General features: G+C 40.9%; 1 protein-coding gene across 3 annotated transcripts in view; it reads left to right on the top strand.

The window, feature by feature from the left end:
- TBCD (tubulin folding cofactor D) overlaps nucleotides 1-15889 on the top strand; it is a 117685-nt gene that overhangs the window by 75556 nt on the left and 26240 nt on the right. For all 3 annotated transcript variants that reach the window (XM_017834837.1, XM_017834835.1, XM_017834838.1), the window contains exons 23-29: nucleotides 5169-5200; nucleotides 7256-7318; nucleotides 7714-7790; nucleotides 10042-10123; nucleotides 13712-13830; nucleotides 14250-14341; nucleotides 15248-15388. In XM_017834837.1, the coding sequence (XP_017690326.1) occupies nucleotides 5169-5200; nucleotides 7256-7318; nucleotides 7714-7790; nucleotides 10042-10123; nucleotides 13712-13830; nucleotides 14250-14341; nucleotides 15248-15388 (606 nt within the window). The remainder of the gene's footprint in view (nucleotides 1-5168; nucleotides 5201-7255; nucleotides 7319-7713; nucleotides 7791-10041; nucleotides 10124-13711; nucleotides 13831-14249; nucleotides 14342-15247; nucleotides 15389-15889) is intronic.

Genomic DNA, 15889 nt, shown 5'->3' with positions numbered 1-15889 from the left:
ACACATCTGATGCACTGGTTTGTCTGGAGGAGCTGGTTGGTTTGAGGATTTGCATGGGCACTTCCAGCTGGGGATTGCACAGGGAGCCTGGGTTTCTGTGTTCCGTGGGCACTGGTTAGAGCACGTCACATGCAAACCATGCCCCTTGGAGCATTTGTGTCTTGCACCTCTTTCATGCTGTTCAGGTTGTAAAGTTGCAAAAATTGAGCTATATTTTATTTGCTTTAAGTGTTACTTTTATATATAAAACCCTAAGGCAAGAACCTGCAGCATCTGTTGCCTCGAGCTGTGTTACTTGGGTTAGGAAGTCACTCTGGTTTCAACTCAGTGTCAGTTGTCAGCCTGATTTATGTTCTGCTTCCACTGCTCCACCATGGTTAGTATCTTTTTTTTGTAGCAGATCTCTTTCTGTGGTGCATCTGAGACTTTGTACTCATTCTCAATGCTCCTTCTCCCAAGTAACAAGTGATAGGGAAGAGGAAATGGCCATAACTTGCACCAGGGAAAGTTTAGATCGGATATTGGAAAAAATTACTTCACTGAAAGGGTTGTCAAGCAGTGGAAGAGGTTGCCCAGGGCAGTGGTGGAGTCACCATCCCTGGAGGGATTGAAAAGCCAGGTAGATGTGGCTCTTGAGGACATGGTTTAGTGCTGGGTTAATGGTTGGACTCTATCATCTTGAAGGTCTTTTCCAACATAAACAATTTAGGATTTGATAATATGAAAAGTCTCCAAGGAAGCAGTAGTTGTGTTAGGGTTCTCTAAAACTGCTTCATGTGATATAAGGTACTTGAGTGACTATTCAGCTGAACAGATATTCAGAATTTTTTTACCTTTCTTGTACCCAGTTCTGAATCTGATAATGTGGGTCTGAATGCCTCACTGGGGTCTTCAGTGTCCTCAAGTGGGGAAGTGGAGGGGTGGATACCGATCTCTCCACTCTTGTGACCGGTGACAGGACTCGAGGGAACAGCTGGAGCTGAGTTGGGGGAGGTTTAGTTTGGATATCAGGAGAAGATTTATCACCCAGAGGGTGATTGAGCGCTGTAACAGGTTCCCCAGGGAAGTTGGAGTGTCCTGTGCAGAGCTAAGAGTTGGACTCGATGATCCTGATGGGCCCCTTCCAACTCGACATATTCTGTGATTCTGTGGGAGTTGTGTGACAAGATTAGGAACAGATATGGAAGTTGTGCAGATAGATGCTCTGGGCTTCCTCCAAGTGGTTGCACTGCACTTCTGTATTTGAGCAAATGTTGTTTGTTGTCCCTGGAGGGTTCCATCCGAGCGGGATGTGTCGGGATGCGCGACGTTCCTCAGCGACTCCCACGCCAGCGAGCGCGACGTGCTGCACACCGAGCTCTCCTCTGAGCTCATTCCTGCAGCCTCTGAAGAGCCTGGCTGTGTGTGTTGCCTGTCAGCTGTGTCAGCCCAGCAGGTTTAGGAGCTTAGAAGAGCAGCTTGTGTCGGTTGAACTGGCATCGGCAGAGTTTCGGCTTTTGCAGCACAGTAAGGTGGCCCGCGGGTGTCGACAGGTGCTGGGCAAAGGAGAAACTTGTCTCGTTTCAAAGGCCTTTAAGGTTGTAACTAATCTTGATGGTTTCAGGGCAAATGTGTTTCTTGGCACTCAGCTGCCTAAAAGAGTTTTTTAGGCGTATTAGCTTAATCAGCAAATAATTCCAACCTTGCAACAAAGCTCATCGTAGCAGTTCTTCCAAGTTCAAATGGTTTTCTGCACCCAGGAGCACGGTGGCTGTGTGAGATCGTGCTGCACTGTGCTCTGAGGAGTTATGAGGTGACATTCCTCTGCTTCAAACTGAAGTCATTGGAAAAACTTTTGCTTCCATGGAGCCAGGATTTTACTTGTAGCATTGTGGCGTTGGAATACAGTACACAGTGTGTATGGTCAGCATACAGATTTACAGTAACCTAAAAAGAGGTGTTTGTCAGGTTAGTAGAGTTTATTCTGTGCATCTCGAAGGGTTGGCCATCAGAGCTTTGTTAAATACAGGGGTCTGTTCATCTGTGCTCAGGGGTTCCCTTTCCCCCTCTGTGCACCCTCTGATAAAGCCATTATGTACCTCCAGAGCCCAGTGAATGTGCCACCTGGACCTTTTCAGATACCTCAGTTCTGTTTGGGACAAAGAATTCCCAAGGAAAATACTCAGTTACTATTCATATGGAGATGAAATACGTGTTCTCAGCTTCCTGGAAATGCAGTATTTGCAGTTGAATCTCTTCAGCTATTCCAGTATTTTTAGGTTCAGATTTGGATGTCTGTGAAAACAGAGATGCTGTTCAATTCCAAACAGCTTCAGTTACTGTTACTTTCATAATCTTAAGTCTTCTCACAAAGAGCAGGTTTTAAACAATTAAAAAAAGAAGTCCACAGAAGTACTTTGAACTTCTTTATGCCCTGAAAGCTGCCACTGGTTCTGATTCAGGCCAACATAATTATGAAATAGATACTGTCATTCTTAGGTCAGTAATCTTAATTCATCAGTTCTGCAAGGGGTTGTATATTTTATTTTCCACAAGTAAATTGTGACTCACCCCAGGATGTTTCTAGGAGAGAAGCATTGCTGTGGAACTGCACATAGGAAGGAATGATCAGGAGCTGGTGGAGCCTGGGCACTGCATCAGTCAATTTGCAAACTGAATTAATAATTAAACCTTGAAACGGGTACATCTAATAAAGTAATGCAACTTGTGGATATGTCTTTGGAATAAAAAAGAAGGAATACTGACTGTACAGCAAAATTCAGAATCTCTGAATTAGGTAGATCCGTATCTTTTTAATTTGCTGAAATACTGTCAAGCAAGATAAAGTTAATAGAAAGATGTGCATCATGTTTGACAAACTAAGCACTGACTGAGAGAAGATCTTGGACTATGATAGAACTCTCGATTCTTAAAAGTGAAATATGTATGAGCTGTGGAAAAGGGCAAAAATCAGCTCTCTTGGTAGACACACCGTGGTGTCCAGGCAAGAAACAACTTGAGAAGCTTTGCAGAGGAGCACACAGGGATCGTGGTGCTCCACAGATGGATTTGATTAGAGTTTGTGTGTTACATGGAAATCCTCCTATGCAAATCCCTGCCACCACTCTGCATTCTTGCATGGGGACAGCAATCCTCAGCGAGGCTCTAAACTCTGGAATTAAATTGAGTTGGTTTAGTGCCAGAGGAAGGGATAGCTGTCAAATTATTAACATCAGAGCAGCTCGAAGTGGCCTGACTTCCTTCTTGGCAGCGCGAGGAAGTGGAGAAGAGCAGCCTTTGTGACTCAGTTCTTGCTTTGTAGTTGGAACAGAACAGTCCATATCTGAACCCCTGCATCAGCAGACTCTGCTGCACACCAAACACATTTACAAGATGATTATTTTATACTCCTTTGCAGGAAGGCAGCAGACAAAAGGCAAGGAATGGGTGAGGGCAAAATGAAGGGAGAGAGAAGTGTGGAAGAGGAAGCAAGACTGGCCACATCAGTCGCCTGCTTTTGCTGCTGTCTCGACTCCTCACATCACTTTTTTGTTTTCTAATTTAAATTTTTTAGAAGCTGGAGAGCAGACAGCATGGCAGGAAGGTGGGGTAGACAATACAAAGACCTTATCAGCACGAGGATGTGGAATCTCTGCTTGCTTCCTACAGTGATAAACTGGGGATTATTACATTGAGATTAATATATTATTGATTGTCCAAAGCAAAAGTTTCTCAGTTAAAGGAAGTGCTGATCTATGGCAGTCGAGAATATTGTGGAGTTGGCATCTCTGCATTACCTGAAACACCAATGAAAATGTTGAGCAGTCAGAAACCCAGAGCATGTTACAGGAGGCACCTGCTTGTGTGGAATGGAAAAACTTGTTTCAAACGTTCAGGCTTGTGAAGCTCGTATGAAGGGATGAATTGGAAAACAAAGTTGGAAGGGTTGTTAGGGTTGCTAAGTTGGCCTTCTGAGCACAGCTACTAATTTTGTTGTGGGGAGGGAGGAGGAGAGGAGGGAAGAAAATGTTTAGGAAAAAAGAAAACAACCAACAAGCAAACAAACAGAAAGCTTTTGTTGTTCCTCCCCCTTGCTGGGAGTTTCTGCCAGAGCACGGCCATGCAAACAGGTGATTAAGGGTTTGGCACACCTCAGGGAGGAAATATTCCAGCAGAAGTGAAGGGAGACAAGAAGGAGTCAAGGGAGGAAATATCCAAAGGAAAGGCAGGTCAAAGGTTCACAAAATGGAACAGTTGAAGCCACAGAGGGTGACACTGAGCAGAACACCCCAGGCAGTGCTCACAGAGCCTTGGGGATGGAGATCCATGCAGCCAGGAGACGTCTCTGCCCAGAGCCAGGAGAAGCCAAAGAATGGAAACAGGCCACTTTTCCATTTCCAGGACACTTCTCCCCTTTCCCACTTTCTGCACAGTTCAGGCTTTCTCCTCGTGGTGCTGTCAGTGGCTCGTGTTCAGAGTAACTGGGCTGAGCTCTGAGCTGGAGAGACCATCTTTGTGGAACACACATTTACCTCAGGAGGCTCTGAGGCATCTTGAGCCATTTTGTTTCCCTTTTATGATGTGTTGGAAGTTTTTGTCCCCTCACTTGGCGGGATAAACACAAAATCACCTGGGAAAGGGCTTGAGCAGGAAAGGAGAGGAGAGGGTGAAGGGTGAGAAACCTCCCCAGGACAGCAAACCAGATAACATTTGTGAAAATGGGAACTGGGAGGTGAAGTTTCTATTTAATGGTACAGAGGTGAAGATTGTGTTAAAAAATTGCACGTAATTGCTTTTCAGTTCTGGAATCAGAAGCTGGTAGAGACTGTATGACTGAAAAATCCTTTGGCAAGTTCCATGGGTTTGGAATGCTTCTGAAGCAGGTGAAAAGAAAAGCAGCATGAACTTGACAGTCTTTTATCATTCACATTAAGAATTAGAAAGCCTGGGAGTGCATTTCTGCAAGAAGAAAGCTAAATATTCAGGAGGGTTTTGTATAAATCACGCTGATGTGAAGAAAAGTTGATTTAAAAAGAAGTACCTTAGAGTATTTTAGATACAAAACTGCAGGTATTTGGGGCTCTGCTTTCATTCTGAAATGATTTTGAGGAGTTTTTTTGCTCACTGTAGGCAATGCACTCAGGTTGCTTGTGGTTGGTTGTTCTCTGAAGGCTGTTTCTCCTTCGCAGGGGTTTAGGTGGAGAACTGATGAGGCCGGCAGGTGAGTACCACAGTGGGGTGTGACAGCAGAAGGGGGCCCTAAGGAATTCCTCTGTTTACCTATTTCCAGTGTGTTTTGCATATGTTGTGTTGAATGTGTAAGTAAAGCATGCACAGTAATTAAAAATACCGACTTTGGAGGCCAGTCAGCAGATGGGTGCACCAGAACACTTGTGAATAACTGTGTAAGAGCTGGAGGTACCTCTGGGGTCTGTCACATGTTCTCTTCTTCCATTGCTGCACACAGTGAACCTTTTTCAGGGTTGAACTGGCTTCCTTCAGTGATTTACTCGGATTCCTCTCCAGCAGAGATATGATCTGCACATTAAGACAGATGCCATCTTGGCAATAATGATTTTATCATGATGTGTGTGTGCAGAAGTGAAGCATAAAGACCATATAAACAATAGTCTGTGGGAAGCGTGGCATCACAGAAAAGGTGGAGTTTGAAGATTGTTGTACACTAAAAAGGAGGGGCATTGCAGGGAAAAGTAGCCTGGGTGGATAAGGAAATGATGCCGACTTGGTTTCCTGCTTGTGGGTTGAACAAAGGAAGTGCTACAGAGCAGATTCCAGCTTGGAAGATGTGAAGCCATCCAAAACTCATGGGTGAAGGAGTTTGAGGACCAAGATGGAAGAGTGATCAAATAGGAAGGGTGAAGGGGGCAGGGGGATTTCTGCAGTCTTTGAATGAGGTTACAGCCTTGTGACATGGAAATGCAGGCTGAAAGAACGGGTAGTTTTTTGTAATATGTTTTAGCTTTCAAGCGGCTGAATATTTCATGGGTTTGGAGTAGTGCAAATAACAGTATTTTGGCATGATACAACTGTGTAGGTGGAATAAGAGAAGAATTGGAAATGTTCCACAGATTGCCTGCATGTCTAATGAAGATGATGGTCTCAACCACAATAGAGCACAAAGGAGAGCAGAGAACTGAGGAGGAATCCCAAGAGACTCGGGTTTAGTCACACTGTACTTAACCTTGTGTGTGAATAAATATTGGCACAGAGAAGCTGACACCCAATATTGAGAGGAGTTTGTGTGACAGTGGCATGGTGAGGAGTGAGTTCAAGAGCAGATTTGGAGCCCACTAAGTTGATTATAAATGAGGATGATGATGAGCTGTGTACAGAGCCCAGAGGAAGATTCAAAGATTAAGGTGCAAGAGGAGAGGAAAACAAAAAGGTGGCATTACATTATACAGTAGCTTGTTCTGTCCTCTCCCTCCTCTCCACCAACTCTAAAGCAGCCTGGCAGTGAGGATGGATCTATACCCATCTGCTTTATTTGAACTGAGCACCAGGAGGTGAAATACATGGTATTCCCCAAGTGCCAGGTTGAGCAATACAGTCAGTCTGTTGTACAGAAATTTTGCAGTGTGTAAATCTCCATTCCCCCAAAAAAGCCTCAGAACACTACAAAAATACATAATTCTCAAAGTGGGTTTGTAAGCATAGAGCTCATTTAATTTTATAGATTTAAAATAATAAGGGCTTCATTATTAAAATGATATTTTCACGTGTTTGGAGTATCAAAGGAAATGAAGCTGCATCCAGTTTCATAGCTCCTGGCTCTGTGCAGTGAGCAGATGATGCTCCTTGGAGGTCCAAAAAAATGTGAATAAGAAGTAGGAAAACCTGCCATATATATTTGAATAGTTTTTTTCGAGGCTGTAATGATTTATCCTTGTCCAAGTTGGTTCACTGTCAGTGATGCTACAGGGCCATTTACAGGCTGGTGCAGGAACAAAAAGGTGGCTGATGTGTTTGTGCACACCTTGAGTGGCAGAGGGGGAAAACATCCCCCAAAACAAGGGATTTTCATGAATGATGGGACTAACTCATGTCAGAGAACAGTTTCTGCATAGTAGCTATTTTTTGTATAAGTGTTATTTCCTTTCAATTTTTAATATAACTTATTTTGGACATTTTTTTGCAGATATTCTTCAATTGAAAATTAACGCTAATGTAGTTTTATGTGGTTGTATCTTCAAAATTGCTAGAATTTTTCTTTTATTTTTGTATTTATTAAGTTATCAAACTTATTTTCTTGCAGTCTGCACTTTGATTGAAAAGCTGTCACTATCAAAAATGCCATTTAGAGGAGATCCAATAATTGGTATGTCCTGTTTTAAATAACCTTCCATGATCTTCATAGCTATTCATTAAACTAAAGTATTAACAAATTATGTTCTTTAAAGAATGAAGATTAGTGGGGTTGGGTAGCCTAAAAAAAATACCCCAAAAAATCCCCAAATAGTGCAGCAGATGCTGATACTATTTGAAGATTTTTTTTGACAAGAAGAAAAATGTATTAGTATTCAGCATCACCAGGCACTGTGGACATGGTAACCTGAGCTGGAAGAGCTGTACTGAGAGTCACAACCTTGTTCAGTTTGGGAAATGAAGGGAAGAGGTCAATCTGTGTAATTGTTGGCATGTGAAAAAACTGAGAATGTTGGAATTGAGAAGGTAAGAAAAATGAATGCTAATTTTTACACCTTTATATTCCAGGTGGTTGGCAGTGGTTAATAAATGACAGTCTAAGACATCTCACTCTTGTTTCCAGTGGTGCACGACAGCACATAAAGGTACAGTAGTTCCTCCTCCTTCATGTGGTCACATTAAATACAGAGTTAGAAATATTTTTGCTTTCCTTTGCTGGGTTATTTTCCATGGAATCTACTTGGGTTTTGAATGTTTTGTTTCTTAGATAGGTATGAAGGGGTATTTTTAAAGGAATATTTTGAACTCCTCAAAATTCAAATGGGCCTTTTTGAATAATACTCGAACAGTTATCCCAAAGTTCTTGTCTGTGTGTTTGGACAAGGTAGTTGTGCAGTGTGAGGAGTCACTGATGGCTGCTGGAAGCCACTTTCTGTGGCACTGAGAGGGTATTTTGCCTCTGTTTTGGTGTACCTGTAATTTATGCAAGACACGCTGATTTTGGTGGTTTCAGAGAACTTGTGTGAGAATCAGAAATCCTCTGGATGATCTCCTCAGGCCCGATGTGCCAACAGTGTTTTCCAGCTCTGTGAGCATTGGTTTAAGCCACCAGACTTATTCAGGACAACATGCTTAAATTTTCCATTAAACTCTGCTGCAAATCATTTTGCTGTGCTCTCAGACTGCTCTGGTTCTGAATATTAAACCCACTGATGGATTTCGTGCTATTTTATGTCCATGATCTCAACACCTCCAGTTATTTGCCTTTATTTTCCCAAGGAATCCCATGACAGTTTGATCTCGTGCTCTTAAAGGCTCTGCTGAATTATAAAGGCAAATTTTGTCTGCCCTATTAGAGCTTATAGCCATCACAGAGACAATTTGAATTTAACATGTTGTGTTCATCCTGGCAGGTTTTAATAATAAGATAAAAAGCCATTCCAAGTATCTTGCAGCTCATCTTGTCGTCCTTGGGAGACAGAGTGGACTGGAATGTGTCCAAATCACTGAAGAAAATTAAAAGATGAAATTTGAATTCTTAGGATATTCTTTCAGCATTACCCATGTATTCCAAGTGTCTGTATGTCTTATAACTGGAACTTCTAAGCCAAGCTTAGAATAATTAATTATAGGCTCTAGAGACTTGTGACTTGTTTGGTTAACATTAATTAATGTTGAGCAAAGTATATTTAGTAAGTCAATTCTCACTTATTTCTGTATCTGTTTTAGAGAGAAATAATTTTAAGGGCAGTGCTTAAGATGTTGAAAAGTTGTCTTTTTTTTTCTGACACACGGGATGCTCTTCCAGTGTGTCTTCATACATTTAAGGTGAAAAACATTAAATTTAGGAAGTAAAGGATCTGAGCAACCTGATCTGGTTCAAAATATCCCTGCTTGTGGCAGGAGGTTGGATGAGAAGCCCTTTAAAGGTCCCTTAGAACCCAGACCTTTCTCTGATCTACAGCAATTGGATAATTCTGTATATTTTGGTACTCTAATTCCTGTGGTAGTTGGAGTATTATTTAGAGAAATGCTGGTTTTCTTTCAAGTCCTGGATTTTGTATAGGGAACAAGTCTGAGGTGTCTTTGAGGGCAGAATGAATCAGCTGGGCAGGATTTCTCTGTTATATTGAAGATTTTTTTTGTACCCGGAGAACATGAGTATTATTAAGTATCATTGCTATTAACATGAAGTGAACAATGCATAGCTTTTGTATGCTCTCACATTTATTATAGTGTTGGTCAGCATTACATTAGTAGCTGAAAAGTGTAATTCAGCCATAAATTTTATGAGAAAACCTGTTACATGCTTTTAGAAATAGCAGCTGAATTATTTCGTGTTCTGTATCAGTGACTGAAACCACACTAAAAATGAGGTTCACGTATAATACACAACTTTTGGTCCTTTTCTAAACCAATTAAGATGGAGGCACAAGGCCTGTGATACTGGATCATTTGGGTTATTTGTTTATAACTAACCTTCAGTCTATGTTCTTTTTTTTTTTTTTTTCTGTATTTCCTTTCTGGAACTTTCTAGGGAAATAGGGCTTGTTTCATGTCAATCTGGCATCAGTATATGAAATAATGAGCTTTGTATTTTGTGATGCTGTACCATCCTGGAGGTCTTTCAGCTGAACTGAAAGTAAAGTTCATACATTAGTGTTGTCTTCAATACTAATTTATCTTACTGGTCACTTTGAAGGAGTAAGAGTAGAATCTGGTTTTCTTTTTTCTTACATAGGTTTCCTGTTCTTAAACCAGTACTGGGAAGAAATAAAAAGAAAGTAAATGCCAGTAGCCGAAGAGAATTATTTTTTTTTAAAATCCACTTAAAAAATTTAAGCACAGTTATCATAAAGTAGGAGCTGAGTAAATATATCTGTGTCTTCGTTGCAGGAGTCTGCAGTGTCTGCACTGGCTGCCCTGTGCAATGAATTTTACATCAATGAGGAGGGAGAAGCTGATCCAGCTCTGCAGGGTAATGACTCATGTTTACCAGAGAGGCACAAAATATTGGGCTGGACCTAACTTGCACTTTGGAGCTATTGCATAAATTGGGGAGGGGCATCACTGATTTTAAAGGACCTTAAAATTCTTCAGGAAAAAATGATAAAACCAACTGAAAGTCTGGGAAATGTCTCAGGGGCTTTGCTGGCTCGAGGTAAATGCAAGGTACCACAATAATGCATATTAGGAAAGCTATATTGCGTTTTTATGTCATACTTTAAAACAAAGAAGCAAAAATTACGTGTTTGTGGCAAATCCTAAATTTTAACAGAGCAAGGTATTTTCACATCATATATTGGTAAACTGTCTGCCAGGGGTTGTGGCTGATTTACAGAAGAATTGCTTAGGGATAGGGAGAGGACACCAGGGACACCCAAAGTTGTTGTGAACGAGCAAGTGAAACCTCCCGTGTTTGGACTGGGATCAGCAGTACAGGAGGAGGCCGAAACTTTTGTTTGGGGCATATGAATCAGCATCTTTTTTTATACCATTTGTCTCTGACTTCTCTTTATTTCGAGTATCAGATTGTATCGTGTCCATCAGAGGCAGGTTGCTGGATTGTACAGATAAATATTGTAAAAATATCAACATTTATGTTCTTGTTTTTTTAAATATGACAGTGAATTTACATATACTTAATAAAATAATGATTTTTTTTTTTTGCAATTAGTAAATCAGGTAACAGAATACCTTATTATTTATTTCTATTACAGTTGTCTCAAAATGAACATAATACTGATTACATACACAGTTACATGCAGTCCATGCCCCAAAGAAGGTTATGGCTGAAATGTAAAAGCAGTCTATCTTGATTTTTTTTAAAAAAATTATATATTGCTAAATCTCTATATTTAAAAAAAAATTATATATATATATATACATATATATATATTCCAAACCCAGCCCTTTCCTTCCTGGAGGTTGGCCCTGCCTCCCAGATTTTTTGTGGGCAGCATGGGAAGGTGTGATGTGGTGCTGAGGCAGATAAAACCCCACAGCCTCAGGGAAGGGTCGTGTGTAAAACCAGAGCACGCTGGGCAGCAGGAGATAATGCTGAATCCAAGCAAACAAAAATGAGTTGAAAGGTTGGTAGGTCACCTTTTATATAAGTATGAAGTTTCAGGTTGCTGGAGAAGTGGACTGGAAAACTCAACCAGGTGTCCAAATGAGCAGGGAGAAGGGATCTGCTGGAAGCACAGCAATAGGTGGCTGCAGCAGTTGTTGCTCTGCTCCTTTAGATCTTGGATTCCAGGTTAACTTTTCATCTGGCTTGTGCTTGAAAGAACCATGGTGATCTAGGGACATAATGAGAGTCAGTTTTATAGATACAGACAAAATTTTTCATCAGACTTTCTGAAATAAAACTGTTAGTTGGGAATTTCTCCATTCTAACAACCCTGCAGTCAGCTCTGTCTGGATTATATTTTTATTTGGCCTTGACTGCTCTGGAGCCTCCTCCACACATGACAACAGAAGTGCCATTATACACGCAAGCATCTTTTAAGAGAAAAAAAAAAAAGGTGTATTTTCATCTCTGTGCCAATAAAACCTATATATTCCATGCCCAGTAAATCCTGTCTGTTGAGGGATTGAAATCCACTACTGAAAGTCCTCCCCTTCATGTCTGATGGACACAGGAATGTGTGGAAGCTGCAGTGCAGAAGACACTCAGCAGCACTGCAGGTGCCTTAGATAAGTCAGTTAAAGCAGGTCTGAACATGATCAAGGGGATTAGAAGAAAAAAGCTTTTGGTAAAATTTAGCCAGTGTTTCACTATGGCTTGAGAGATTAAGATGAAAACACAAATCAAAGATACTCTAACAATTTGGCATTCTGAACCTGGCTCTATAAGGATGCTGCTTTATTGCATCGCTTCTTTTGCCTCTGTTTGTTTTGACCTTTTCTTTGTTTTATTTTTCCTGGCTTAATGTGTTCTGGTTTGGTTTTGCTGACTTTCTCTTTTAATATTCGTTTAGGATGGGCTGTGTAGAATTAATATTGTAGACACTTCATAGGCCCTGTTGGTTTATGAAGCTGAAGGCTCTTAGAAGAATATTAACATTTGCATTATACCTTCCACCGTAATTACTAAGTGGTTATAAGTAAAGAGCTGCTTGTTGTCGTGTCATTTGGCTAAAATGTCAATGTTAAATTTACATCAGTCCACGTGGAGACTGTCACAGCCTCACTGTTCAAGATCTTCTTGCTGTCACAGCAAGCACTGTGCTTCCTATGGCCTCAGGACTCTGTCTCACACTCCAGTGGTTTGGAAAGTTTTAAATGGTAGATGTGCTTATCTGAGGGTGTTTCTCACCTCTGGACAGGGAACTGGGTTCCTGATGTGAGGGACGAGTCGAGGCCTGTTGGTTGCACTGGGGTTTGAAAAAAGAGTCAGTTGTGATGAATGGGGAGTTTCTTATGGCAACTCTTCTTTCTTCCTCTAGCAAATATTGCTCAATCATTTAAATCTTAGATTACAGTAAGCAGTGGCACAATTATGTAATCTTCCCAGGAGCCCTAATTCATTTTCTTTGAGGATTAAAAGGTGTCTGTTCAGTAAAGTGATCGATAAGACCACCTTGCCCCTTCCTGAAGCAGAGCTGTGTTTAGTGCAGAGCTGAGTTTGTTACTGCCTTGGCTGTTCTTAGAAGCTTTTCTGGTGTACCTTGTTTTTCTCTGCATGTTCCAGAAGAGTTTATTATGAAAAATCAGGTAAAGGAAGTGCTGTCTGTAAGTCTGAGATAAAGACTGCAGCACAAATGTGTAACTAGATTCCTGACTTTTTTCATTCACCCTCATTTTCTCCTTCATATCGCTGTACTTGGTTTTTGAGGCTCCTTTTTCCATGCCCAGTTGAGTTTATTCCTGTGCCTTTTGACTGTGCTGCTGTTTGTAGAGCCACTGTCCCCATTGTGTTCTGTGCCAGTGAACAGAACCAAAGGGGTCACTTCTTCTTGAGCTTTCTCCTGCAAAAAACAAACAACTTTTTTTTTGTCTCTCTATAAAAAATGATATGAAATTATCTCATTGCTTAGGAATGATCTGTGTATGTGTTTAAACAAGGCTCCAGTCAATAGTTTTCTGGGGAAAACTGTCAGATAGCTGACCTTCACAAACCCAGAGACATCTCTTTCCTGACACAGATTACTTGTCTAGTGATGGAAAACGATGACCTATAAATATAAGAGAACTTGTTCCTTGTACTTCCATAGAAATTTGTGCTTATACCTGCTATTTGGACTTTTAAAACATGAGAACTCCTTAAAATTGAGAACTTTGTCTTTTCACTCTCTGAAAGAGTAGGATTAGTCTAAATATAATAAAGTCAAATTTTTAGACAGAAGACAAGAATTCATTCACGTAACAGTGAACATCTTAAAACCTGTACATTTGTCCTGGGGGAAATTAAAGGTATTCTGCATTTTAGTTTAACAAATTGCAAAATTCTCTAGCTGCTCTGTTTAGGGGATCTTTTCCTGGTTTGTTTCTTTCCTTACCCAAACATGAAATGGTAATGATGTGGTAGTTGCTTCTCACTCTGCAATTGTGTTTTTTCTAGATGAGCTGGTGACACAGTACGTTTCAGAACTACAAAACACAGAGGAAATGATCCGTTGTGGCTTTTCACGAGCTCTTGGGGCCCTTCCAAGGTTTCTGCTGAAGGGCAGGCTCCAACAGGTGAGAAAACAGGATCATTGGAATGAGAAGAGGGCACTCTGCCTTTTGAATGAAACCTGTGACAGTAATCAAGTAAATAATAATGGTCATAATTAAAGGTCTTTGTCAAAAGGGTTTGAATTCTAATGTACAATAACTCCAGAAAATGGTCATGAGTTGAGCTTGCCATGGTTTCTGATAATTAATGCTTAGTCCTGCTTTAGTAGTGTTAATGGAAGAGCCAGAGGCTGAATTATCCCTTTGCTGTAGGACATTGGTCCAAAGGGAAGAGGGAGCCATGAGGGCCAGTCTTGCTGAGAAACCAAACTCTGTTGCCTGCTTTCTTTCATGCAGGATTGAACTCATTATGATGCAATATCGAAATTTAACATCATAAAACACATTGGATTTAACTATCTCAATCTTTGTATCCTTCTCAGGTTTTGGAAGGTTTGAAAAAAGTTACCTTAATTTCCCCTGAAGATGTGAGCTTTGCAGAATCCAGGAGAGATGCCTTAATAGCAATTGCAAAGTATGTTCATCATCTTTATTTTTGTCTAATTGGAATTCTCTCTCTAGAATCTTTCTCGTGATCATTCTGCTTTCTGGTGGGAGCTGGTAGCCTGAGTTTTGACATCAGTTACACTGTGACACACAGATTTTTAAAGCAGGACTCTCTGCATCTCCATTATTCAGTTTATTTTTGATTCAGAGGATTATCACACACCTGAGGGTGGAGTACAGCTCTGATGGTGGTGTTAGTTTTTTATCAATTAACTGACTACATAGAGTATATTTTAAAGTTTGCCTTTCCCATGGGCTGCAATTTAATGAGCTTTGATGAAGAGGAAGAATATATATTTATATTTTTCCACAATCTTAAGAGGATTTAATTGGTTTAAAGGAATTGTGCTTTTTTTCTCTAGAGGAATATTTTCCATATTGACATGTCACAGTGCATTCAGAGCTAATAGTATCACAGTACACATGTATATTTTATGCTCTTAGAGTGTTACAGTGCAAAAAAAAAAGCATGTCTTCAAGGTAAAGAGGTTTAATCTCAAGTTCAGTGCACATTGTGTTGGCCCTTTGCTCTTCTTGCTGACTTCATTTAAGGAGAGTTCAGACTGACAGGTACTTGAAGCATGTTCCTGTGTGTAGTTTAGCAGACATGAAAGCAACTTGCTTCCCTGCTGAGGTTTTAGCTTTGCCAGTGTTCCTTTAAACTACCAAACACTGCTCAGAAATTGGCAGGTCAGATACAACTCAGTATGTGAGTTGTATTGAAATATGAAATATGAAATATTCCTCATTCCATCTGCAGCAGATGTTACGGGTGCTTGGAATGTTCGGCAACATAACAAAGCTTCATCCTTACATTTCTCCTTGCTAGTGTTGTGATTTTGCCCCCATCCCCTTTTTTTTTCTCTCTCTAAAGGGTTTGCCAGACAGTGGGTGTGAAGGGAGAAGGATCCCGGGAGGAATTTGTGTGCAGGGATAACGTGGATGAGATTTACGCGACGCTGCTCAACGGGGTGACAGACTACACCACGGACAGCCGGGGGGATGTGGGAGGATGGTAAGGTGCCCCACAGACTAGGACTTAAACACAGGGTCAGGTTTGATCTCTAATTAAAACCTGATGTGTTTCCAAAACCTAGAAACAGAGAGCTCCCAGGCTTCTGGAGGTTTGAGCCAAGGTAGGAATCCACTGCAGGAAGAGAAGTGAAAAGTGGAAGACGAAGGTTTGGTTGTCCCTTCCTCAGGGTGGTGGGGACTGTTGTGTTTAAAACTGAAGTTCAGGCTTATTCTGGGTTTGTGGATGGCATTATTTTCTATTAGTGAACATCAGGAATGTAATCAGTTGCAAAAAGTACAGGGATTTAAAACATTACTTCTCTTTTTTTTTTTGAAATAACACGTTTGGTGCTGCTTGAACTCTCCTGCTGTACATTCCTGCTGTGGGGATTTTTTGCCAGGAGAGGGAGCAGCTGTATAACGTGTTATAAACGTGTTAGTGACACGTTTTCAAGGCTGGTGGCCAACTGAGATGCATAAAAACTTTATAAATTGTGCTGTG

This window comes from Lepidothrix coronata, unplaced genomic scaffold (assembly GCF_001604755.1).
Source record: "Lepidothrix coronata isolate B3197 unplaced genomic scaffold, Lepidothrix_coronata-1.0 Scaffold242, whole genome shotgun sequence".
In the NCBI taxonomy this organism is placed as follows: Eukaryota; Metazoa; Chordata; class Aves; order Passeriformes; family Pipridae; genus Lepidothrix; species Lepidothrix coronata.
Note: the sequence above shows the minus strand (reverse complement) of the source record. Positions and strands in the feature narration are given on the sequence as shown.